The sequence below is a fragment of the Sarcophilus harrisii genome, chromosome 5 (genome assembly GCF_902635505.1).
Source record: "Sarcophilus harrisii chromosome 5, mSarHar1.11, whole genome shotgun sequence".
NCBI classification, from domain to species: domain Eukaryota; kingdom Metazoa; phylum Chordata; class Mammalia; order Dasyuromorphia; family Dasyuridae; genus Sarcophilus; species Sarcophilus harrisii.
In genome coordinates, this window is record NC_045430.1 from 258,388,325 (window position 1) to 258,414,136 (window position 25,812).

Below are 25,812 nucleotides of genomic sequence, written 5' to 3' on the forward strand. Positions count from 1 at the left end.
GCAATCCTTTAAGTAATCCTATATTCCTAGAATAACCCACGTAACCCAGGTCTTGCTTCCTAAAGAGACAGAAGTGTCAACTCCTATAAAATTGGAGAATTTGGAAAAACACTAGCATGTTATTATATACTAGCAATTCAGAGGAGATGTTTAGCTTTGTTTTAATTCCCCCTTATAGGATTTTTTCCCCCCAAATGGTGACATTGGTTGACTGTTGGGAAAAAACAAAGTGTTTTGTCTAATAGAAAGATTGAACCAAAGTCAGACTCCAAAGTACCTGTTAAACCAGCCACATCTGGCCATTCTATGGGCAGGAAGTGGGTCATCTTCCTTTCTATGGTCAAACAGTATTATCCTTGCAGAGGGGTTCCCAAACCACTCTGAGCTACCTCTCACTTGGCTAACAGATGGATTACAAATTTGATTGTAGGTGAAAGTGGGACAAACCATTAAGACCAAACAATACAGATATTAGGAAGTGTAAAATAACCAACAATCAAAATAGCAATTTGAGGAGATAATTTAAATAAATATCCAAGGGAATCTTCTGAGTTCCTTGCCCCACAAAATACACAAAACACATTTCTTCTTTTGCTTAAAAATATATATGTATATATACATACATACATATATATACACACAAATATATATGTATATATTTAAGCACACAATTTTTCAAGGGATGAGCACCACAGACTATGGCTAGATTGTGGATAAGAAAGCTCAAGATCATGCTCAACTCTGAGCGCTGAACTTGTAGTGGGTGTTTTTAAATATGGCGGCGACAGTCAAACATGAAACATCCGCAGTTCAAAAGTATTTTATCATGGATTCTTAACATCTCTCAAATAGCTGCTAATTTCCTCTGTTTTATTTGTATTTGTTACTAAAAGCAATTTCAGGAAGGTCATATATGTGCCTCCCTGTCCCTTGCCATTAAATAGCCTTTACAAAATCTTTTCAAAAAAATATTTTTTTTTTTCTCCCTAAACCTAAGTTGTGGTTTTTATTCTTGTTCTAAGTGTAAGAGTGGCATGTGTCTCAGCCATGGAGCAATGCGGCTGCATCCTCCCCCAGCAGGTAGATAAGATAACTTTTAGCTCTCTGAGGGCAAAAGCCAATCACGTTAATCACAAATCAAAGGCATAGCTATTTTTAATGCCGTTTGCTATTTACCACTTTGATGATAAAGTGTGAAGTTGGATGGTTATATATTTATTTCATATAGTAGATTTTCTGTTTATAAGTTATTTTCTTAATCTTTCTAACATATATACAATATATATAATATATATACTTATATATACCCCTGATAAATCTTATTTTAAAGGGACACTGTCAACCCTTCAAAGCCTTGCATTGATCACATAAGGCTTCCAATACGCAGAAGTCAACGACAGAACTGAAGGTACGGTCAAACCTTTCAGGTGTTTTTCTCCACTCCATATCCATGGTGTGCAGTTAACTCGTCTGCATTTTTTCCTTGCTGCTACTAACCTTTACGTATAAACATTTATATCATGTCAGTAGGAGACCTAAAAAATCAACAGTTAAGTTCTATCTACCATTGTACTGCAAACAAAAGCATTCTACCTACAGACACAGTACCACTGGCATGATATAAAGGGGGTGTTTTACAGAGGTATAATATGCTCCCTTTTTTATGAGGTAGGGATGACCATGGATTTCCTACCCAGCACTTCTCTTGGCACTATAGCTCAAGGTTATGGCCATCCCTAGCTCACAGAAACTGAGCAGGTGGGCTGCCTGCCATCTATTTTCTCTATACCCATGGCACATGTTTTCCCCCGATGCTTACCCATCCCTATTTCCCAACACGGATATTTGTTGTTTCTGGGTACTCAGAACATTGCAAGAAATCGCTTTTCTTTTTTCTGATTATTTTGGGGGAAGGGTTTACCCCAAAGCATGACTCCACTATGCAAAATCTCTGAATACTGCATTTGTCTCAAGTCGAGTAGGAGAGCAAGATTATTGATTGGAAGGCCTCCCCAACAATATCATCGGTGTCCATTATTTTGGCTACTTACGGGATCTGGCTGGTCATTCTACCTTTTGTGATTCAGTGATACCCTAAAGGCATTAAATTGAGACATGGCTACTTGTTTTACAAGACAACTACTGCATCTAATTTTGTTCTGATAAATACCCAGTGACTGTTGACATGGCAGGAGGATCAGTAAGGGGTCTACTATTCACAGTGTTTCTGCTTCTTTTCATTCTTCTTCTTGTTAATCTACAGAATAAAGTACTGAATATACATTGGAACCACTTAATGCCCTTAGACAAATGTATAGTTGTTTCATAAAGCAGGAAAGACAATGCAGGGGAAAATAGGTGCCCAAAAGCACGGTCACAAAGGTTTTGTAAGTTCTAGATATCACTATGAGTCAATGCTGGAGATCACTTCTAAAACAGTCAATATTCAAGAGGAATGCTCTTATGTGGAGAAAATGCTGCCCCCTTCCCCTCCCTCCCATCCCCTTTTAGAATCTTTTCAATTCACTATCAAAAGTCCTGGCTCTTCAGATAGACTTTAAACTATAAATAAACACTGCATAGTTCATTTTTTTTTTGTTTTCTTTGTTTTTTGAAAAAAAAAATTATTGCAGTACAATAACTCCCAGTTGGAGTTCAGTAAGGAGCAAACAGCACAGGAGTATGGGTGGTCCGTATGGGCCCTGGAGCAGGCCGGAGGAGTGCTGGAGGAAGTGCAGATGGCTGGAAGAGGGTGGCTGCTGGAGCTGTTCGGAGACTGAAGGGTGAATTCACTGCCACAGCGGCAGCAGCTGCTGCCGCTGCCAGTGGGTTGGGGAGGATCCGTGGAGCCAATGGCTTGGAAGGTTCCTTAGAAAATACTAATTTGACCTGTAATGGAGAGAGAAAGAGGGCAGGAGAGAAACGGAACATAATTTGGAGATATATTCTTTCCCAAGAGGCTCCAAATTTGACAGCTTTAAAATTCCAAGGGACAATTCATAAGAAAGGTAGGCTTACCCTTCCAATAATACATATATTAGATAATAACATAATTAGATAATTTTAAATATCTTTTCAAAGGAAAACCTGGCTGATAACTCGATTAATCTGTTAAGAGACATTATATGGATTTATGTGCTGATAACTCCTATGAGATTGTAAGGTCCTGGAGGCCAGGACCTATCTTATTTCTATTATGTGTAGCCTAGTGCACACTGGAAGCACTTGAAAATTACCTTCCCTGGGGCAGCTAGGTGGCACAGTGAATTCAGGAGGACCTGAGTTCAAATGTGACCTCAGACACTTAATACTTCCTAGCTATGTGACCCTGGGTAAGTCACTTAATTGCCTCAGTAAAAAAAAAAAAAAAAAAAAAAAAGAGAGAGAAAAAAAATTACCTTCCCCACTCCCCCACCTTCATTCATTCATGCTAGTGTGTTCCTATTAGAAACATAACCAGCAAGCCTTCCATTTGCCAAAGACAGTAAGTGACTAATAAATACGCAGGCGAACGTGCACCAAACTTGGTAATGTTGAACATGGAGTAAGTGACATCACTGCAGTCACAAAATCTTGGCTCCACCACTGACTGCCTGATCTTAAGCAAGTTATTCTCTGGGTCTCATTTCCCTTATTTGTAAAATGGAAGAGTTAGTTTAGATGGCTTTATGGGGGCCCTTCAACTCCAAATGTATGAACTCCTAACAACATTTCTGAATCTCGGTTTTATAACAAGAAGTTTGGACAAGATAACATCTAGGTTCTGTCTAGTTTTAGAACCTCAATCCTGTGATCCAGTCAATTCATCTCTCAGGACTTCAACTTCATCTTTAAAATGTGGGATTTATACTAGTTTCTGAGGTCCCTTTGAATTCCACAACTCTCATCCAAATAGAACTGCAAGGGCTGAAAAATGTAAATGAGACAGTGATGGGCACATCAAATCTCTAGGAGGAGGACATTTTAAGAAAATTACCCAGAGAGATTCAGAACAAACAAAATAAAATGAGAGAGAGGGCGAGAGATTCATTATCCCTCAGATAGACAGCTGTCATCTGACAATCCAGTCTTGTCAAATAGGCCACAGAGAATTTCACTCTCATTTGAGCTCATGGAAGAAACTTGAGAAAAACAAAAGCTTTTCTTAAAGGGAAAGATCTTACCTCTAACAAGTTAAACAAGTTCTGTTTCATCATCATTTCAAAAAGATCTGTGTCCTCCCAACTTGGATCTAAATAACTAGCTTGGACTTCCTGTCAGAAGCATCAGTAAAATGGCAGCTCTGAGGATGATTTCCAGTTACAGAAATAGTAATACTGTGGTAAGGTTTGTTAAGTGTTTTAAATTAATATGACTGTTTTAAAAGTATTACTCTTCATCTTTAGGGAATATTTACTTTGGCTATTTAATACTTATTAAATTTATTTTAATACTTGCTTATTAACACTTATTAAATTAAAACTTATTAATACTTATTAATTACATAATACTTATTAAAGGTAGGATAAAGCCAGGATTATTAAGGTAACAAAAACAACAGCAATCCAGATGAGCATTTCTAATTTTATGTTGCTGTTACAATTATTTCTAAGCCAAAATAAATAAATGGCTGAATGAATGAATAAATAAATAAATAAATAAATGAAGGGAGCCATTTCATTTGAATAACAAGAGAGTCATGCTATGAAATGAATTGTTTTGTCCTACCCTGAGAACTCATGGAAGACTACAATTTAATTCTAGAGGATTCAAGTTTCTTAAGGACCATCAAGGGGCAAGGCACCAAGCTAAGCACCAAGGGAACAAAGGTGAAAGACAGAGCACTGGTCGTACATAGCTTACAATCTAATTTAAGAGTAAACTATAAATTCAAACACTTATATTGTATATAAGGGAGAATGTGATTATGGAAAGGTGATGTCCCGGATTCTGAGGGTTGAAAAAAGTTTCAGGAATGGCAAAGATTGAAAAACATTAGGAAATCAGTTGATGGTAAAGAAGTGTAGATACTGAGGGTAAATTACTTTTTCTAGAGAATAAAGAGTGAAAATGAGGGTGTAGCCACAAGAAGGCAGTAGAATTGAGGAAAGAGTTCATTCTCTCTCTCTCTCTCTCTCTCGCTCTCTGTGTGTGTGTGTGTGTGTGTGTGTGTGTATATCTCTTCATAAGAGACAGATAAATCAACTGATGTAGAGATATTTGGATAAAAAAATCAACCAAGTTTGTAGGCAAAAGGAAAGAAGCCATTGGAGAAGGACCAAGTGAAAATAAAGATATAATGATTGATACAGGAAGATACCAGAGAAAACTGGGAGTGAAATAATCAAGGACACAAATAAAAAAAAAAATTAATACAAAAAAAAAATCTTCATCCACTGGGAAAATGATTTTTTAGGATTAATAATTAATTATATTATATATAACATCATATATATATAATATAATAACAATATATAATAATATATAATATATTTAAAATAATTAATAATAAACTGATGATTTCTAAATTTAAAACTATTTTTAAAATATAAATCCTTACATATAGAATATTACAACTGGACACTTATCTAACAAATACATGTATGTATAATGAATACTAAAATTATATTTAATTAAATTATAATAAATAATAATATATGTTATATAGATATATATTATATATACATGTGTAGGTATATATAATAAATATACACACAATTAAAAGGTAATCAATTTCTCTTTTTAACCTGGCAATTCCTACATTACCACATTACATTTTCTTATTGCATTTGACTTTGGGGGTCTCAATCTATTTTAGGATCTGAGAGAGAGAAAGAAAGAGAGAGAGAGAGAGAGAGAGAGTGTGTGTGTATCTGTGTGAATGAGTGTGAGTGTGTGTGTATGTGTAACTGAGGGAAGAGACAAACAGACACAGAGGGAGGGAGTATATATTTTGCAAAGGTAGGACTCACAAAATGAAAAGGTGGGATTTTATAGGATCACAAAAATGCAAAGGGAAAAAGAAATATGCTCAAATCAAAACATCGATTGGGTTAAGACTCCCAAGCCACTCAGGCTTAAAACATCCTAGTTTACTTTGACTTATCTGTATTACTCATTAGTCCCTCAAAAGAAGTAGCTGAAGTGTTTTGCTTTTCCTACCCTTTGTTTCCAAGAGGGTTCTGCCTTTGAAATCAATACCAGAAATATACAGTAAGTGAACCATACTGCCCTCTTCTTATTGCTTTCTCTTTTCTTCCTAGATTCACTGACAAATAGGGAGTTCAATGAAAAGATACATGAAGAGTGTTAGGGATAACAGCTGCATCTATTCAATGGCAAAATATTAGTTTAGATGCTGGTAATTTCCCCAGACTGACTTGATTCAATTGTTTATTGGATAGATCAAATACTTGTATGCTTTGTAGATACAACCATTATCTCAAATACTATCGCTCCAGGATTCATCAGCTCATTTTAAAGTGAAAAACCATTTTCAAATGCAACATATTTGGAGGGAAGTGAAAATTATACTCACCCCAAGTGGATGTGCTCCCTTCTGAAGTTTGTTATAGGGACTGTATTTAGGTTTGGGGGGTTTCCCAGCAGCTCTGTCTTTGTGCCTTCTACTGCTGATGTGCTATTAAATATAAAAAAAAAAAAAAAAAAAAAGAAAGAAAGAAAGAAAGAAACTTCTATAACATGACAATAGGAATACTTGGAAATATTGCCTTTTATACTAGGAGATTTCAATAATGTGCTGAACTTGGAATATTCACTAAGTTTACTTAAACTCTTCAACTCCTACACCATTCATGGAACCATCATTCCCAGGATTTTAATTTATAGGAGAACTCTGATATTTTCTATTTAGATCTCCTAATTACGTGAAAAGTGAGTTCTGGAGAGCCACAGTGATGTGCCAAATCCTAGTAAATCATCAAGTCCATGCTCAATCTTGTTTTCTATCTCAAAAATTTAAGGTCACATTTTTCTTCCAATCTTTTATTGTACTGGATATCCAATATTGCCTTGTATACAGTATATGTTTAAAAAACACCTGGCATTTTTATTTAGTTATTTTATGAAAGCACCAGAGAACAAAAGGCATGGATTTAGATTCTCCTCCCTCCATCAAAAATACGATTGAAGGAAAAGAATCAAAACACACATGTACTTGTAAAGAGTTATATCTATTTGGGTGTTAGTTACAAAAATTAATAGATGTGCTATTATTTTCCTATGGCCCAAATCTCTTTTATGGAAGGTGGCTCATAAGAGAAAGAATATTGTTGAGGAAATTTTATGGGTAAATAAAACCATGTGCCAGGTAGAGATGAATTTATTTCCATACTAATGTTTATCCTTCTGGATGTATAACTCACTTTCAACCTAATAAATCCAAAAAGCAAATAAGATTTCAGTGAATTAGAACTCTGACTAAAATATTGTCCTGAAGCCTGCAAAATTGATTATAATCGAAAGATTATGTTCTTAGGTTATATCACTGGTGTATAAAATAAATTTTAACCTGAAGGCTGTGTTCCCGGGTTATCTTAAAAGATATTTCTCTATTTCTATTTAATGCTTTGAAAAATCACCATAAGATCAGTTACTACAAATATAAACTCCTTACGTCAAACATTTTCACATTTCAACTGTATCCTCCATGCTACTAGCATAGAGCTTGAGGCAGAGTTGATGGATTAATGGATCAATATCGCTAGTTTTAGTAAGGAACTTAGCAATGACTTGAGAAATTTACCCTTTAAATAAAATCTTATTTGGTTGGCTGGTAAATCTGACCTCGAAAGTTTACTGGCCAATAGCCCAACCGCATAAAGTGGCTTTTCTACATCAGATTGGACATCTGTTAGCCCCAGAAGGGCACTGAACTTCTTTTTCAGAGAATCAGGCTGCTAAAACTCCTGCAAATTCTCAATAAATAGTTAAAAGTGCAAAGGAACAATCTGCTTTCCTGTGGCATATAAGGAGACAAAAGGTTCTTGATCTCATATTGGAGCTACCCACCTGTTTAAGTTGTGTCTCTGAATTTACATGCACGTCACAGATTTCACAGTGAAATGTCTTGTTTTGCAGGCCCGTGTTCCCCTTGTTGATCGGCCCTTTGCCTTTTACTCCTGCTCGAGGAAATGCCTTAATAGTCCCACTCCCATTTCGGGCTTCCAGCATGGTTTTGTGCTTAGTCCCTGAAATATAAATTTAAGGAAAAAGAAAGAAATGGGATCATAGAAGAAAAAAATATATATCACAGCTAGTCAGGTTCCTCTTCCTATCTCTGTACAAAACAAACATTAGAGATTTTCATTTTTCATGGAGGGTCACTGCAATATATGGGAATTTTGGAATAGTAATGCTCTGCCCCCATCTCCCTCTCCCTAATTCCCTCCCTTCCCTCTTCACTCTCTCTCTCTGTTTCACTCTCTATTTCTCTCTGTGTGTCTCTCTCTGTTTCTCTGTGTGTGTGTGTCTATCTCTCTCTCTCTCTGTGTGACACACACACGAGAGAGAGAGAGAGAGAGAGAGAGAGAGAGAGAGAGAGAGAGTGTATTCTGTGTTTAAAACAAACCTGACTCAATGAAAGTGTGCTGAGGTAAAATTAAATGGGTATGACTTTATTTCCTTAAGTCTTATTTCTTTGTCTCCTGCTGGTTAGTTGGTATTTGAAAAGGAAGAGGAACTCTGTCCTTAAAGAGGTCCTAGAGAAGTAATTTCTATCTTCTTAGAAAAGGTCAAAATGAACTACATAACATGTTATCATGTGAGATTAATAGTTCTCCAAGCTCACATTGAATATATATTCATACTCTTGTGTAGAAGGAATCCCAAAAACAAAGAAAGAAGCTCAAGCTTCTTACAGGTTCTTTCTGGATAGCCTAAACAGGGCAATCTTATTCCTCCCAATGAGATGCTAATTTTAACATAAAGTCATTGAAACCACATGGTGAGGGAAGGGTACACCCACTATAATTGCCTCCACAATAGGTTATAGAGCTAGACAACTATTTTCTTTGGAGAAAGCAATAGTAGACTCTTTTTTAAAAATGTGAAGTATTTAATCATTTTTAATCCACAGATTAAAAGGATATTTGCTTTACCATGGCAATTTCATACAATTTGATGACAAGACATATTTCTCCCTTGATGATGGGAAGTATTAGGTATTCTAGGAGCAATGTTTTGTGGATGATTTTTGGGAGGAAATGGACAAAAAAATCAGTGAGAGGTTCCCAGCAGTTAGGAGAATGAGTTCCAATTTTGTAAGAAGGACAGAATCACAGCAATAAGAAATCATGGATCCAACTGACTCTTGACACTGATTAAATATATCAATTTACCTTATCACATTTTGGCAACCATTCAATACATTGGCTACTGTCCTTCAACTAGTGATATCTTCCTAAAGTTGAATTCCATACTGAGAGAAACAACCTCTTCTTAGATTTGACTTTATTTTGACCTTTCTTTTAAATTTATCTTTTCTCTAGTGTCCTTTCCTGTACAGTACAGTATCATTACTTTTGATGGGTTATTCAAAAACCTATGGCTACAGAGGAGTCTTAACTTCAGGCTTTGGCTTATGACAATGTGCAAATGTTTCAGTAGGGTAGCACACAATATGTATCAAAAATAAAAGCAGTTCTGAATGAATTTTTTCTCTTATTAAATATAGATGTGCATTTAATAGGCTGCAATTATAACAGACCTTATAATTTTGTCTTAAATTTAACTCTAAAGAAGTAGCATGGCTTAATGGATATGGACTGACTTCAGAGTCAGAAGACCCTAGATTTGAGTCTCACCATTGACTCATATTGACTGTATGATCCTGACCTAGTCACTTAATTTCTCAGTGCTTCAGGCAGCTCTTTAAGGCTATACACATTACAAAAGACATTCCAATTTGCACTGGTAAAGAGACTTTCCTTACTGGAAACTTGCCATACCAATGAAATTAAAGATCTCTCCCTTTAAAAAAAGATAGATAAATATATGTTTTATGTATATCTAGTTCTACCTCTCTATGTATCTCTAGATCCTTCTCTGTATGTATGAATATATGTACATATATATACATGCATGTATGTATATGTGTAAGTCACAACTATGCCCTGTTGAAATCAGAGCTGGCCTTGAATCTCAGAATCAGAGTGGAAATGAACCTACGTAGAGGTTAGTCGAATTCACATACAAAAATAAATACCCACCACAATACACATGAGTGGCTGCCCGAATGATCCCAATAGATTTTATCACAAAAGCTTGAACAGGGCAGACCTTCACTAAATGCTCTTTGAATTGAATTTGACTGGGGAACTCACTACTTCTTCCAGACATTCATTCTTTCCACTTAAGATAGATTTAATTACTAGGAAGTTGTTGCGTTTTCCTTGCATCAAATCTAATCTCTCTCTCTGCAGCATCTGCCCTTTGCTCTTCATTTTGGCCTCTGGTGCCAAGCAGAACAAATCCAATCCTTCTCTCACATAACAGTTCCCGAACTACTTGAAGACAGCTTTCTCACCATCTTCTATTCTGCCATTGATCATGTGCTATGATCTGGAGCTCTTTTTTGTATCCTTTTACTTTCTCTCTGGATATTGATTATTGCATCTAAAATAGGATTCCTAGTACCAACTATCATCCCCTAGATGTGGTCATATTAAGGCAGGATACAGTGGAGCGATTATCCACCTTGTTCTGAACATTAACTCTCTCGGTGCATCCTGGCTGTATTACATTTCTTATTTATAGCAACACTGTTGATCTCTTCCCCTCCTAAGAATTTATTTCCAGGCAAACTACTGATTTCTTCTCCATCTTGTACTTGGGAAGGTGATTTTTGACATCCAAATATAAGATTTGACATTATCCTCAATATAATTCATTTACTTACATTAAGTTCAATATCCCAGCCTACTAAGAGCTTTTTCTGAATCCTAACTCTCATGCAATGTGTTACCTATTATTTCTGACTGTCTTTTGTAAACTTGATACTTTTATTTTATAAGAGACAGAAAGGGGGAAGAATTGGATATGGATTCAAAAAGATGCGAGTTAAAAATCTTGTCTTAGATACCTCATGTTTAACCCTGGGCATATTAGACTTTGTTTGCTTCTGTTTCCTCATCTATAAAATGGGAATAATACCAATCCTAACTTCAAGGGTTCTTGTGAAGATAAAATGAATAGTCTTTGTAAATCACTTTGCAAACTTTCAAAGGCTTTATAAATGTTTGATTATGATGGTGTTATAATTTCTAAAGTAACAATTGTGCTGTGGAGTCAAAATTAAGCATGATATAAGTGAAAATTTATGTTTGAAAATAAATGTATAAAATGAATAAAATGAAACTGTATGTCAGTAGGAAATTAGCATATTTTCCATTTATGCTAATTTGCAGGAACCAATTCTAAGAAAGAAGATCTCAGTTAAGCTCTGCTTTAGATCCACCATATTAAATAGGAAACAATTCTAATGCCATCAGCCCTTGGTTAATAGTCTTTTAGTAGCTCAATTATCTATATATATATTTTTTCCTCCTCCCCAGGATAGAAAGCATAGGCAGGAACAGCCATTTCATTTTTCCTTTTAGGAATGATAAAGACATATCTGAGCCATGACCTAGGAGAATTCTTTTATTATTTTCATTTCTATGAGCCCAATTTGTTTCAATATTCATCCATACAAGAAGTATAAATTGTCAATAATTTTGAAAGGCACTTATATTAGGCTCAGGGACTATGAAAACAAGCAAACAAAAAGTAATGGTCCTCACATTTAAAGAACTTACTTGTATTCTACAGGAATAAAATAACATCAAAATGAATTCCTTCCTTATATTCTGCCTCATTTTTACATTGGAATTATAATGAATCATTCTGATGTATAAGGGATTGGCTATGAAAAAAAAAGTAGATTACCTGTGCCTCATCATGAAAAAAAAAGGATGCTACCAAAGGATATTTATACAAGCACCATGAGAAATTTGAGCCTTAGTAATAATTATACAGCAAAACTCGGCATGTTTAAAAAATGGGATTTTCTGATTAAGTGAGAAAGTATTATGCTGAGAGTTGCAGAAATACAGTTGCAGAAGTGCCATTTTCTCTAGAGCCAATGACAATAAGATAAACTAGTCATCCTAGTCATCTAGATCTATGCAACCTCATTGGGCTACTCTTCTCCCCTTAAAAGAAAACAAAGCAAAACTAGGGAACTTCTCTTTTTGGCAACCCTGGAGAGTTGAGGGGTTATATTTCCTTGGATTATGTGCTTCAAGTTGAACTCACTTTGAATGATACTTTTCTGCAAAGTTTTTTTTTCTGAAATTCCCTTGAGATCATGTTATGACAAGGACTTCTTCTCTGGTTTGATTCTATTTGGTTTTTCATTTTTCCTTTGGCAAAGGAGTCATATTCAAACTTTCGTTCCTACAGGCTCTCTAAGAAGGTCTTAAATATCCAGCTTTATGCCTCATACTGGCTAGGTTTTACACATGAAGATTTGTACAGCTAGTCTCTAAAGCTTTTGCCTTTTGTTTTCCATTAGACATTTTCTAAAGATGGAAACTTGGAGGTTTGGCGTGACCTTGAGTCTCCTTGATTTTTTTTTTTTAATTTCTATTTCTGACTTTTCAAAGGGAGAAAAAAGCCAATTTCCCAATGGTTCTAGGTACTTGACTACTGACTAACTGATGTTTTAATGTATTCAAATAAGCCCTTAGAAAACTCCTGCCATTCCCCAAACATCTATTCTAATTGCTTATTTAGTACAAGTTCAGCCTACTTAACTTTAAATAAACGATCAGGAAAAGTGCTTTTTCTATAAATAGCACATTGGAAAGGTCTTATTCAATATATGGTGTTGGATTCATACCATGTGTTCTGAGAAAGCAAAATTCTCCTCGGTTTGTATACTCAATGGGTATAATAAGCATTAATCAAGCCCCAACTGAAATCTTATCTCACCCATGAAGATTCACTGACCATTGACCTCTTGTTCTCTGAAATCTTAAACCATTTTCAGCCCATGTCATTTGTTCCTCATAAACAATCTAATTTTGGTGATCCCGAGATTAACCCGATGCTTTTTTAAGCATCCCCAAGATTGCAGTCCCAGAAATAAGGGTAAAAGATAAAAGAAGTGAGTATCTGGCAATGGAGAGCAGTAGCTGAAATGAGCTGAGGATGGAAAGATTCTATTTGTTCTTATTGGCCAGTTCATCAGAGAAGAGTTGAGCACGCGAAGATTATATCTGATGTGCTGTGTCTGCTTGGTTATTTAGGGAGGAGTGGACATTAGAAAATAAATCTCTAAAAGAGCAACATAGGGGAAAAAATCAAGTAGCATGCATAGATTATTGTGATCATGGACTCCAAAGGTCTTCAAGTGCATCTCCTCACTCATTTTATACATTAAAAAACAGTACTGTAGTTTAGTTGCACAGTGGGTTAATGGCCTTAGTGGCTTGATCAGGGAAATTGAAAACTTTTAAAAAACAATATTTTAATAGAACATATTCTTCAATTTCCAACCATCTAAACTATAATGTCTATAATATAGACTAGATGTTCACATTATTAGCCCAACTACAAGGAGAAATCAAGGACTGATTTAAGCTCTAAAGCTCATAATTTGGTCCTCGACCCTGTGAAATTAGATCAACTTCCTTTGAGTTGAGCTACTTGTTAAGAGTTAAGAAGGGGCTTAGTATAGTGGATCTATCACTGAGTCTCAATTCATTCAGCCTCAGACAATTAAGTACTAGCTGTGTGATACTAGCTACATTATTTAACCTTGGTCTCAGTTTCCTTCATTATAAAATTGACTGCAATAGCAATAGTGCTGTACTATAATAAAACTATAACATTCACACATCTAGCTCCCATTAATAATTACAAAGTGAATTAGTACAGTGCCTGGCACAAAGTAGTATTTATTTATATAACGGTTAGTGACAATGATGGTGATGTTCAACCTTAAGTCTTTCCCTTTTCATTATTTCCTCAACTCTCTTTGGTCCTCAGAGTTTTACTCATTCAAAGTATGACATCACGTCTGCTCGTTTCCCTGGATGGACACCCCTACTACAACTCTCTGACTTAAATGCCTGAGTATAGCATCCTTTCTCACTTTCCCATTTAGGGACAACAAGGAGACATAATGTATATACTGTTGGCCTGGGAGTCAGGCAGACCTCCCTATGTCTGATGAGTTTCTAGGTTTTCTGTCAACATTTCTGTCTAAATACTAATTTCCTCTCTCACCAGCCAAGGGAAAGAGGAGGACGCACAAAGCATCACTATGACCTCAAGAAGAAAACACACTCTGTCTCTGAAAGTGCACCGAGATGACCCCATCTATCACAACATGACAGAAACACAAACACCGAGTTAAAGAAATAATGTGCCATAACTCATCTGTGTTCAGACTGTGAGTGCAGAGAGTGACTTTCAATGAAGTTAACCGACTCCAAATCACTCTGATATCTAATTCCCCAAACCGATTATTTCTAAAAGGGAGCACATGGGCAGATTCCAAGGACATACTAAGGCATTAAAAGAGTGATTCTCAAAAGCCTGGGGAAGACAAAAGGATTTTACTGAAGTTACTGATCTCCACTGCCTTCCTTTCCATCCCATCTACTGTAAGGGAGTTTAAAACCCACACTTCAGTGGGGGGAAATAGTCCAAAGAGGTTTTCCACCTAAACATTGGGCAAAAGTGATTTCCCTGACATTCTGGAACATCATCAATCAGGGTGGCAATGGTTGCTGAGTCTCTGCCAAGGATACAGGCAAAAAGATAGACCAAGGCTGGACAGTGTCACTCTGTGCTCGGGATGAGAGGTTCTGGCCTTTCCTACTGCTTAGCTTCGATCTATTGACGAGCTTCCATTTTTCTCTGCTTTATCCTTTAGAAAAATGTCTTTATTCCTGCTCTGTGTACATGACACAGGATCAGATGCTGTTTTGTCTCAGTGGGACAAAAAAGGCAGAAGTCAAACACAAAGAACAGGGAAAGAACTGGGATGTCGGCAGCATTGGGGAAATCCAAGCATGGGAAATCCTTTTGCTGCTGCTGATCAAAATCTATGTATTACTTAGATTTGTAAACTCCTTTATTATTTTTTTTTTCAATTTTGCTTTTGTAGTCACAGGGCTTATATCATTGGCCCTTAATAAATGTTCATCAAATTGAATCTTTTAAGTCCTAAGAATTTACTTGAGGGGCAGCGAGGTGGCACGGTGGATAGAGCACCAGCCCTGAAGTCAGGAGGATCTGAGTTCAAATCTGTCCTCAGACACTTAATACTTCCTAGCTGAGTGACCCCTGGGCAAGTCACTTAACCCTAATTGTCTCAGGGGAAAAAAAAAAGAATTTACTTGAGATATTCAGAGACTTAGTATGGGTAGTAGAATCAGAATCCATATCTACCTGCCTTTCAAGCTGTATGCTAATCACTATACCAAACAAAGTAAAACAACAATAGCAACAATAATTACTATAATGATCACTACCATTAATGCTTTAAGGTTTCCAAATACTTTATAAATATTAGCTCATTTTATTCTCATAGTACTTTTGGGTGGTAGATGAGGACATTGAGGAAGAAAGAGGTCACATGGCTTTCTCAGGATTAAACAGTTGATAAGTGTCCAAGGCTATATCTGAACTCACAATCTCCTGACTCAGGGCCACCAATGCTCTATGTACCATGTGTGCTAAAAGAGAACCTTCAAGAACCTCTAGTCCAGTGCTGTCATTTAATAAATGAGGACTCTAGAACAAATAAATTAGTCACTGGCATGAAATAGCAAAGCCGGAATTCAAATATTGGGCTCTTCTGTTCCAATGTCCTGGAATTAGAGTAGTTCTCATTAATATTGTCTAAGAAGTGAAGGAAGGGGAGTTATCATTTAACTCTAGAGGTAACAGATACTTTTTTGCCTCACAACTTGGAACTCTGACCATTGTGTTCCACAAGAGGCAGAGAGGCTCTTGATTGTGAGTGTGGACAAATTACTTAAAATCAGCTATGCTTCTATATTCTCATCTCTAGGAAGAAGAGGATAATAACATTTTAACTACCTAACTTGAGAGGAGGAGATTGCTTTGCAAATCTTTAAGTGCTTTATAAATGTGAATTGTGTGATGAGTAAACTATTATGTATTATAGTATAATTTCAATATTAATAATGTACTTATTACACTATTCATAATTTACTTACTATTACAACAGCAATATTAGAGTTAATGTAGAAAGGGAGATGTTAAAGTATTCATGACAAACTTTAGTATTTCAGAATGCCTCCTAAAACAAAATGCTAAAACAATCGATGGGAGGGGAACATTACATTATATATTAGATTAAAAAAATAAATACTTATATTATAATTGTGCTAACCACTGGAAATATAAATACAAATAAAAGGAAAGCTAGGTCTGTGTCAAGGAGCTTCTGAAGGGAGAAGAAAGCATATGATGTTGTGGGTTACACAAAGTAAAGGTGGAAAAGTAATTTGGAAAGTCAGGAGCTGACTGTATTAGAAGTAGGAGGGACAAAGTCTTCTTTCTCCCTCCCACTTACTTGGTCTATTGTCACCAGAAAGAAGACACCACTCCATCTCTATTATTGTATGGTAGAATGATTTCATTTGACATATTCCTGCAATATGGGTGCTATCTTTCCCCTGCATTGTATGATATTGATGTGGGAAAGATTCCAATCTTTGATTCCCAACCCCCCCTAGTTAATGTAAATTACCCTTTGACTCACAAATCCTGGTCCCTTTGAATTCCAATAGAAGATCGGGACCTGTCCCAGCCCCACCTGGATATGAGCCAACTTTGGGGCTACACCCCAAAACCCCTCGAGCTAAGTCTCCGACTTAAAAGGGCCACGCTGGGAACCCCTCTTTGCAGAGATTCCAAACATGCCAGCCATGTGAGGACCCTCTGTCCACTGGACCCTCTGTCCAGTGTCCTCCTTATCTCTACCTTCACTTATCTCCTACTTCTAAATTCAATAATAAACCTCTTTTATCAATCTAGCTCTCAGGCTAATAAATCCTTTTATTGGGGACTCGCATCGCTACTAGACCTCATTTACCACCATATCCTTGCGCCAAATCCAAGGGGGTTACAGGGGAGCTTTGCTTGACTTCCTGTACCCCAAACCTACCATTAGACCTTAACTAAACCCTAATTTCATTTAGGTACCCCAAATCTAGACCTCAACAACATCTCTCCTCTTGATGTCCATCCATATTTATCTCCCCTGTCTGGGATATTTTCTCTTCTTCATGGTGCCTCTTAAAAAAAAAATAAAACTAGCTTCTTTCAAGATTCATTTTAAATGCCAGCCTTTGCAAACAGGCTTTCCCAGTCTCCTCAGCTTATAATGCCTTTCCAAAAAAGGTTAAATCCTTTGGTTTTGCATGTGTCTTATATGTGTTTATAGATGTTGAGATTATTTTGTTGCTCACAGAATGAAAGCTCCTTGAAGTCAGGAAATATTTTGCTTAGCCTTGTGTCCTGTAGAACAGTGCCTGGCACAATGCAGGCATCTAATGAATGTCTATTAGCTGGTTAAGTACACTTCTGGGAATTGTCTGCATCCATAATAACATGAATCTTAAACTTCAACAAATATTTATTAAGCAACAATCAGTATTTATGAAGCGCCTACTATGTTCATTGAGATAGACTGAGTACTCTGTGCACTGATGAAAAATGATAGACCCTGATCTCAAGAAATTTATAATCCAATAGAAGGGATCATATGTGGATAGATAAATTATAATACAAAGTGGAATGGTATGGGACAAAGGAGAAGTCCAGAAGAAATCAAAGAGGGAAAGGTCACTCTTGGGGAAATTTCAATAAGTTTTATTGTTGGGGGAAAAGAAGGCTTGGAAATAGAAAAGAATTTCAGCCATTAAAAAAAGCAGGAAATGTCTTCCAGGTGTGAAGGAAAACATACTTTTCGGGGGAAAGGGAAGGGAGAAAAGGCATTCCTTTAAAGAAAACAAAAATGGCTTACAATTAGCATATAATAGCTATTATTTTCATAGCACTTTAAATTTACAAAATATTTTCCATATATTATCTTACTTGATTCTTACAATAACCCTAGGCCTAGGTGCTTTTATTATTTTCATTTTACTAAATGAAGAAACTGAGACTGAAAGATTGAATGACACATCCAGGGTCACATAATCAATCTAGAAGACATGATTTGAATTTGGGTCTTATTGACTATATCTATTGACAAATAAACAAAAGGTTTCCTTAAACACTTGAAAACAGTTTGTTCTCTGTTCTTTGCAGTTCTCCTTGTTACTTGTTACTTATTCCATTAGTTTGCTTAGCAAAGCTTTCTTCACAGATAAGATGCTAAAGCTATTTCAATCAAGATTTTGCCCACGTTTACGCCAGAAAACAATTTCCTGCAGCCCAAATTAATGAGGTCTCCTTTCAGTTTGAAATGAATGGCAATAAAAGAAATATTAACAAAACATATGGAATCCATGAGAATGAAGGAAGTAGACCTGATACAGTGTTATTGTTTTAGCTATAATATGAAAAAATGGCTTTCATCATTTCTGAAAACCTGTGGAAGAAATTCAAGAATATATTATTATCCTTGTTGAGTAAAAGCTGTTTGCGGGCAGGAAGTCTCAATTTTTTAGTGTGTATTCCTAATGCTAAGTGTAATGCATGGTACAGAGTGGGTACTTAACAAATGCTTGTTCATTCATGAATTGATCTCTCTTTTGAGGATAAGGAAACAAAGTCAGTAATATATCTTCAAGAACAACTCTGAAATATCCTCATTTCTCACCCAGAACAGCTTGAGGAATTGATGGAATAGTATCCTTAGAGTCAGGAAAATCTGACCTCATCTCCTATCCCTGCTGCCTATATGCCCAACTTAACTTGCCAGGATTCAAATCATAACTCTAAGCCTTAATTGCTGAACTCCATTAACAGTAGTTTCCTCACCCAGAGTCTCCTAAGCCAAATTCAGTTCCCATCTTAAGCTCCCTCAGTCTTAAGAGCCAGAGCCAAAGCAACTGGCTTCCCTTATTTGTTTCTGAATCACATTTTGCAGAGGAAAATTGGAGATTGAGTCCTATTTCCTTTAGAAATTAACTTCAGGTCCAAAGAACACAATTTATTTATCTGCTCAGAATATGGCTGGGTGAATTGATCTTCTCCCTAAAATTAATGTTAGCATGTTGGAGTAGTGAATGGTTCAGTCTTCTTGAACAATAATTGAAATTCCAATTTTTTTTTTATCTTCCAGTTTCTTTGGTGCAACAAGAATGTATACCATGCATCTGTAGAGTATAGATTTTGACTCAGGGCCAAATTTTCTCTGTGCATCTCTGCTCCTGAACCCATGAACTCTCAGTGAATTCTAATAGAACTTCACATGTAGAAGGCAGATAAGGGCTAAAAGAATTGGTCTCCCTGGGCAATTAACTGTGTTAGATTTTCAAAGTCAATAGCTGGTATATGCCGATGGGCTTGGCACCTTTCTTTCAGGAATAAAGTTGTTCTATTAAATCTTGGGTTTATACCACCATCATCGAGGATCCCTTTCTCGTTGTAATTATAGCCAACAAATCCCAGCCTTTATATGATAATGCAGAAAATGTGCTGCCTGGAAAGATTTCGTCTCACAATTTAAGGCAAAATGCTACATGATTATTTTAGAATGGAATAGGGAAAAATATTAGGAAGAAATACAGAATAATGGATTGAAATTTAGGGGAAACTCAAAGGTCACCTAATCTGTCACCACCTTATATATGGGAGAACTATAGCCAAAAGAGATGAAAAACTTGCTCAAGATCACAATGTGGGGCAGTTCTAAATGACTATGGTGGAATGATATGGAAGTAAAATATCACATTAGACTATGGGATTTTTGATTCAGAGATAGAAGCCATTTTGTCTAACTCTCTCATTATAAAGATAAACAAGTTAAGATTAGGAGATGGGAAGTGACTTGTTAGATATATAGAAGAGCAATGATTGCAATCCAGTTCCTACGATTCCATATTCAAAACATTTAGCATTATAGTGGGGCATTGTCTACTATACGAGGTAGCTAAGTCGTGCAGTGGATAGAACAGCAGTTCTGTAACCTGAAAGACTCATCTTCCTGAGTTCAAATCTGTATTCAAATATGTCCTAGCTGTATAACCCTGGGCAAGTCACTTAATCCTGCTTGCCTCAGTTTCCTCATTTATATAATATGAGCTGGAGAAGAGGCAAATCACTCCAATATCTCTGCCAAGAAAATCCCAAATAGGGTCATAAAAGTTGGACAAACTGAAATGATTGAACCACCACAACAAACACTGTACTCGTGATTTCTCCCAAGTAATCATCATCATCATGCTGAAAAAAAGTATATTCCTCCATACTGCCTACATTTGTTCTTTTGCATGTCACACTGCCCTGACTACAGATTCATTTAGATGAACCAAGACTCATTTTTGTAGTGCCTTCCAATGGAAAAATTGCTAGTTCTGGAGTTGGGGAATATGGGTGAAAATCTCAATGCTCAGGCTGGCTATCTATGTGATCTTTGGTAAATAATCTCATTTGTCTCTGTCTTCTCATCTGCTAAAAATGACAGGGTTGAGTTAAATGGCCTCTGTGCTCTCTCCACACTCCTGATCTGGATTCTATGATTCTGGGAGATGTTGAGGAAACTATCAGTCAACCACATAGCAGTATGAATTAAATCAACATGATTTCTTTTTTGCATAACACTGATAAACTTACATTATAATTTTGTTTTGGGGGACTGGAAAGGGGAGAGACACCACTCTGTCCCTATTATTATATGGTAGAATGATTCCATTTGACATATTCCTGCAATATGGGTGCATGATCTTTCTATCCTTATCTATATATTGAGACACACTGATTTTAGATTGTCTTAAGGTACAAGGTTGAGAGTCTCCTTAACATTTACATATTACTCATCAATTCTCCCCCCCAAAAAACTAAATTAATATAGATGAGCTTTTTAAATAATTCTTCTAAGCCATATATACCCAGCCTAAGATAAATAGCCAACAATTCAGAAAGAAGCATGGTTAGTTTTCCCCAAAATCAGGAGGTTATCCTAAGAGAAAGACACCTTTAAGAACACTTTCAGGTTGGTGCAGGACATAAAGCTAACTTTTTATGACGCACCACCTCCAAAAGTTGAATTAGATGCAAAAAACAAAAACAATGCAACAGCAATAACAACAACAATATAGCAAAGCACCAGTATCCTTTGCATATGTAACATCCCTCTTGTCATTTTTATTCTTTAATGGTTAATCAATCCTCTGTAATTGCCAGTTTTCTGCCACCTTTCTGTCCCCTGCCACCAAAGGACCTAATCTATTCTGAGAAAGATAATTGCAGAGCTGTTGAGACAGAACAGAAATTGCCACATCTCACCGCTGTTATGTGCCTCCAGCTGGGAGGCCGAGTTGACAGCAACCTTGCATAGCGAACAATACAGGAGCCGTTTGGCCTTCTCTTCCTCAGTCTCCGCAGAAGGACATGTGCTGTTGTTGCCGGGGGTGGCGATGGTGGGGGTCTTTTCCACTTTTGAGGTGATCTCTGTTGTCATAATGCTGCTCTTTCGAATTTCCACGGTGGTGGTTGTTGTTGATATTGCTGGTGTCCCTGCGGTACTGTCTGCAGTTAAAATAACCAAAATCAAGGGGGGGTAGAATTAGTGCTTTCTAGCTTTGTCTGGAGATACTGTCCTACAACTCTATAATACAATATAAAAACCAGATGATCACTGGGAATGGGGGGAGGGAAATGGATGGATGCACACACACACGTATGCACACACATGGACAAGGACATGCTTACATTCACATACACATGTGCGTGGTGTAGGGGTAGCAACCATAATAGATTCTCCAAGTGAATCTATGCGTTTGATTTTTTCCTGGAAGTTGTATCATGGTTAAAAATAATGCTCTTGACAAGTACTTTTGATGTGTTGACACAAACACAAGAAAAAAAAAAGGAGAATAATACAATAGGAAAATAAAGGCTTGTCTTATTCTTGACTCATCTACCTGATTTTTTAAAAGATTATTTTGTTCTTACTTCTCTCTGCCCTTCCCTCCTGCCTTCCTCTAATATCATAACTTTATTTTTTTATTTTTTATGTTTTGTTTTTTAAATTAAGAAATAGATTCTGGTTCCTTTCCAGGTATATACAGGCAATAATAGGAGATAGATATAATATCCCATTATGTAAATAAGCAGTTCTAAAACTATTAAGTATTTGTCTATGCAATATCTATGTAATATCAATTTTCTGCTATATAAACATAGTGTCTATAGGTATCTCTATTTATATCTATGTATTATAAGACATAGAGCACTAGACCTAAGTTCAGGAAGATCTGAGTCCAAATCCAGGTTCAGATACTTACTATTTCTCTGAACTTGATGGCTCCCTTACCTGCTGTCTGCCTCATTTTCCTTATCTGTAAAATGGGATCAATGATAGCATCTACTTTCCAGAGTTATTGTGAAGATCAAGAGATAAAGTTTGTAAAGCTCTTACCACAGTGCCTGCGTGTACTAGGTAATTTACAAATGTTCACTCTTGCTAATGTTATACTTTCCATCTATTAATTTTTGTATATTTTTTGAACCAGTCATATTTTATTTATATAAAAAGCTCATGAACAAGGAACTCCTTCTGTCTATGCAGATTGGTATTTCCTCTACAATATAAGATCTTAAGGTGTCTCCTGAGGCATGGAACATGTAAGCGACTTGCCCAGAGTCATGGTGTCCATATATCAGAAGCAGGATTTGAACTCAAATATTACCAGTTCTAAGGCAGATCTCCATCTTTTATTCTACAAAAATTGCTTTATACATATACCCAAATAGATAACTTCATATATTATACTATTTGATATATACATTGCAAATGTATATGTGTATATGTTTGTGTGTGAGAGGGGAGTGGGGGGGGAGAGAGAGACAGAGAGACAAAAGAGAGAGACAGAGAAAGAGACAGACAGACACACACACACACAAAGACAGAGAGAGAGTCAGAGACAGACACATACACAGACACAGAAAGACAGAGAATGTTTTACATTTGGTCAGGTAAAATTCTGCCACAAAATTTCTAGCTCCCTTTACCTGGGGATGTAGCATTTATAATAAATGAAGGCAGTATAGAGACCATTAACTTCAGAAATACATAAGTCATAACTTCCCAGACATGACCTGCTCAGCCTTATTGGCTCCCTCCTCTGAATTTTGAATGACATCCCTGGTTCTAGAGCATATGTAGCTATGTGACCCTGGGCAAAATCATTAACCCTGTTAGCCTCAGTTTCCTCATCTGTAAAATGAGCTGAAGAAGGCAATGGCAGACCTCTCTAATATCTTTGCCAAAACAAACAAACAAACAAACAAAAAACCTAAAATCTTCAAATCAGATCACAAATAATTGAAGACCAAAACAACTGAACAACAAATAGAGGGAAGAACCATATAATCAACATCAAAAATTATGAAAGTCTATTTATCCAGAATTTAATGTCACTAGGTAGAGTTTCCTTAGGAAATTGCACAGAAGTGATCAACTACAGCTTTCACCAAAATGGGCAATTCACTAAATCTTTAAATTGTAAAGAAAGCTCTGATCTGGAAAAAAGTGGAGTTCCCCATGTCAATGAAATTGCAGCTCAGTCCTTTAACAGTTGCAAAGCCCTGAAATATATGGGTCATAAATCTGAAGGTGAAAAGAGTGCTCTCATTTTACAGATATGGAAACTGAGACACAGAGAGGCTAAGTGACACATAAGTGGGAGGCAGAAGAATCAAAATCTGAAGTCACTCCAAATTTGAAGTCCATATTTCATTTTCTCTCTCCTTTCTCTTTTAGTACTTTGTGAAACTTTTAAACTGTATTTTCTAGAAATGTCCCCTTTTCTCTAATTATTATGAAAAATACTAAACCTAAAATGTAAATATTAATGTGAACATCCTGTAAAAAAACATTGGATTTCACTTGAAGCCACCATATTTGGCATTTAAAGATGACATTGAATTAAGCGACTGATGTACAATAAATCAAACCATCAATCCCCATCCCACATCTGGCCAACTAGAATACATATGCCTAAAAAGTCTTATATTTTAGGTGAAATGTTTGTAACAGAAAGGCATCCATTCTTTCTAGAAAATAAACCCTCTGAGAAAGGCAAATAGCTGTTGAAATCTAGACTTTCTTCCAAGGTCACCTAGAATTTCTTAGAATTTTACAGAGATTCCATTACGGGTCTGTGATATTTTGCAATCAAGCCACTGGAAGTGACCAATTATCCCACAGGCAGATTTGTGAAGAATGGTCATTTTTAATGCAGGCATTACACTGAAAGGGACTCCGGGCTAAGAAATCAAGAGAAAGTGTTGCTAGATCATCTTCATTCCTCTGAGCAGTCTCTCCCGTGATATCTGCGCCAGTCATTTTATCTTTGACATAGGTCTGCTCCTGGCAGTCTCTCCTCTGAGCTTTGAGTATTTATGTCTTGAACCATAAACTCCATATGGCATAAGTTATTGTGAGCTCAGAAAATCTCTCTCTCTCTCTCTCTCTTTTTTTTTTTTAACAATGAAAGACCTTAACATGGTTCAGAATAAACAAAACACACCTATCTTGTGTTTCCAGTGACAGCTAAGTCTGTATCTTTCCCAATCTTATAGGATATTGTACGTTTACACCAAAAGCTATGTTAGATTAGAGACACCTGGATCACTATGCTTATAGCTTAGCAAAGCATCAGCATTTCTTATGGCAAGCTCCATGTAGGTGATGAGCTTAAAGGGCTTAATATCCAAAAGCTTAAATTCTTCTACTTTACCTTCTATCATATTTCTGACCACTAAGCTTCTCACAGAACTGTGCCACGTTTCATAAATGCAGTGTTTGAAGTGCCAAGGAAATTAGAAAAAAATATCTTCTATTCTCTTATTTGTGTCTAATTTTGACTATGTAATAGAATCTCATTAATTAAGGTTCACAGAATTAGAATTTGTGATCATTTAAACCACAGGGTTGAAGCTGAATTTTCTTGGTTCTGGCAATGTTATTTCTAAATAGTGGAAACAAATTAAGGGCAATATTTCCCCTTTTGAGGGAACCAATTGTTTTCAAGGACACACCATTGAACATGATGCAACTTTTTTTAGTTATTTGTTTTGGCATTTATAAATAATTCTTGCAGTGGGGTGGGAGTGGAATTGTGATAATGACTTCTTCCAATGCTTATCTTCATCTGGTCTGCAAAATATAATCTTAGATAATTCCTAGGCATAAAAAGTAAAGTAACTGGCCCAGCATCACACAGTGTGTGCCAATCAGGCATTTAATAAACACCTACTCTGTGCCAGGCAATGTGCTGGGTACAGCAGGTTTTAAGAATGAAACAGTACTTAAGTTTTAAGGGGCTTACATTCTAATGGGAGAGAAAGCAATTTTATAGATAAACATGAACAGAATAGAATAACAAATAGAAAAATATTAGTGAGTAATGAAATACAAGTTAGTTAGGGAGTGAAGACATTAAAACTTTGGCAATTAAGGGAGATGAAAGATGGTAATCCTTGATGAAAGGGAGGTAGGGTGAGAGGAGGGAGGGAGGGAGGAAGAGGGGGAGGGAGGAAGGGAGGGAGGGAGAGAGAAAGAGAGAAGAAAAAGAAAGAATGTGAGAGAGTAAAAGAGAAGAGAGAGAGAGA

The 25,812-nt window shown here is 36.3% G+C and overlaps 1 protein-coding gene across 3 annotated transcripts in view; it reads right to left on the bottom strand.

Moving 5' to 3' along the window:
• Nucleotides 1-1,493: 1,493 nt before the first annotated feature.
• The window catches only part of ZNF385D (zinc finger protein 385D), a 368,816-nt gene continuing 344,497 nt past the window's right edge, over nt 1,494-25,812 (bottom strand). For all 3 annotated transcript variants that reach the window (XM_031940342.1, XM_031940344.1, XM_031940343.1), the window contains 4 exons: nt 21,481-21,723; nt 8,011-8,189; nt 6,518-6,619; nt 1,494-2,889 (listed from right to left, as the gene is read on the bottom strand). In XM_031940342.1, the coding sequence (XP_031796202.1) occupies nt 2,656-2,889; nt 6,518-6,619; nt 8,011-8,189; nt 21,481-21,723 (758 nt within the window). In that variant the 3' untranslated portion in view covers nt 1,494-2,655. The remainder of the gene's footprint in view (nt 2,890-6,517; nt 6,620-8,010; nt 8,190-21,480; nt 21,724-25,812) is intronic.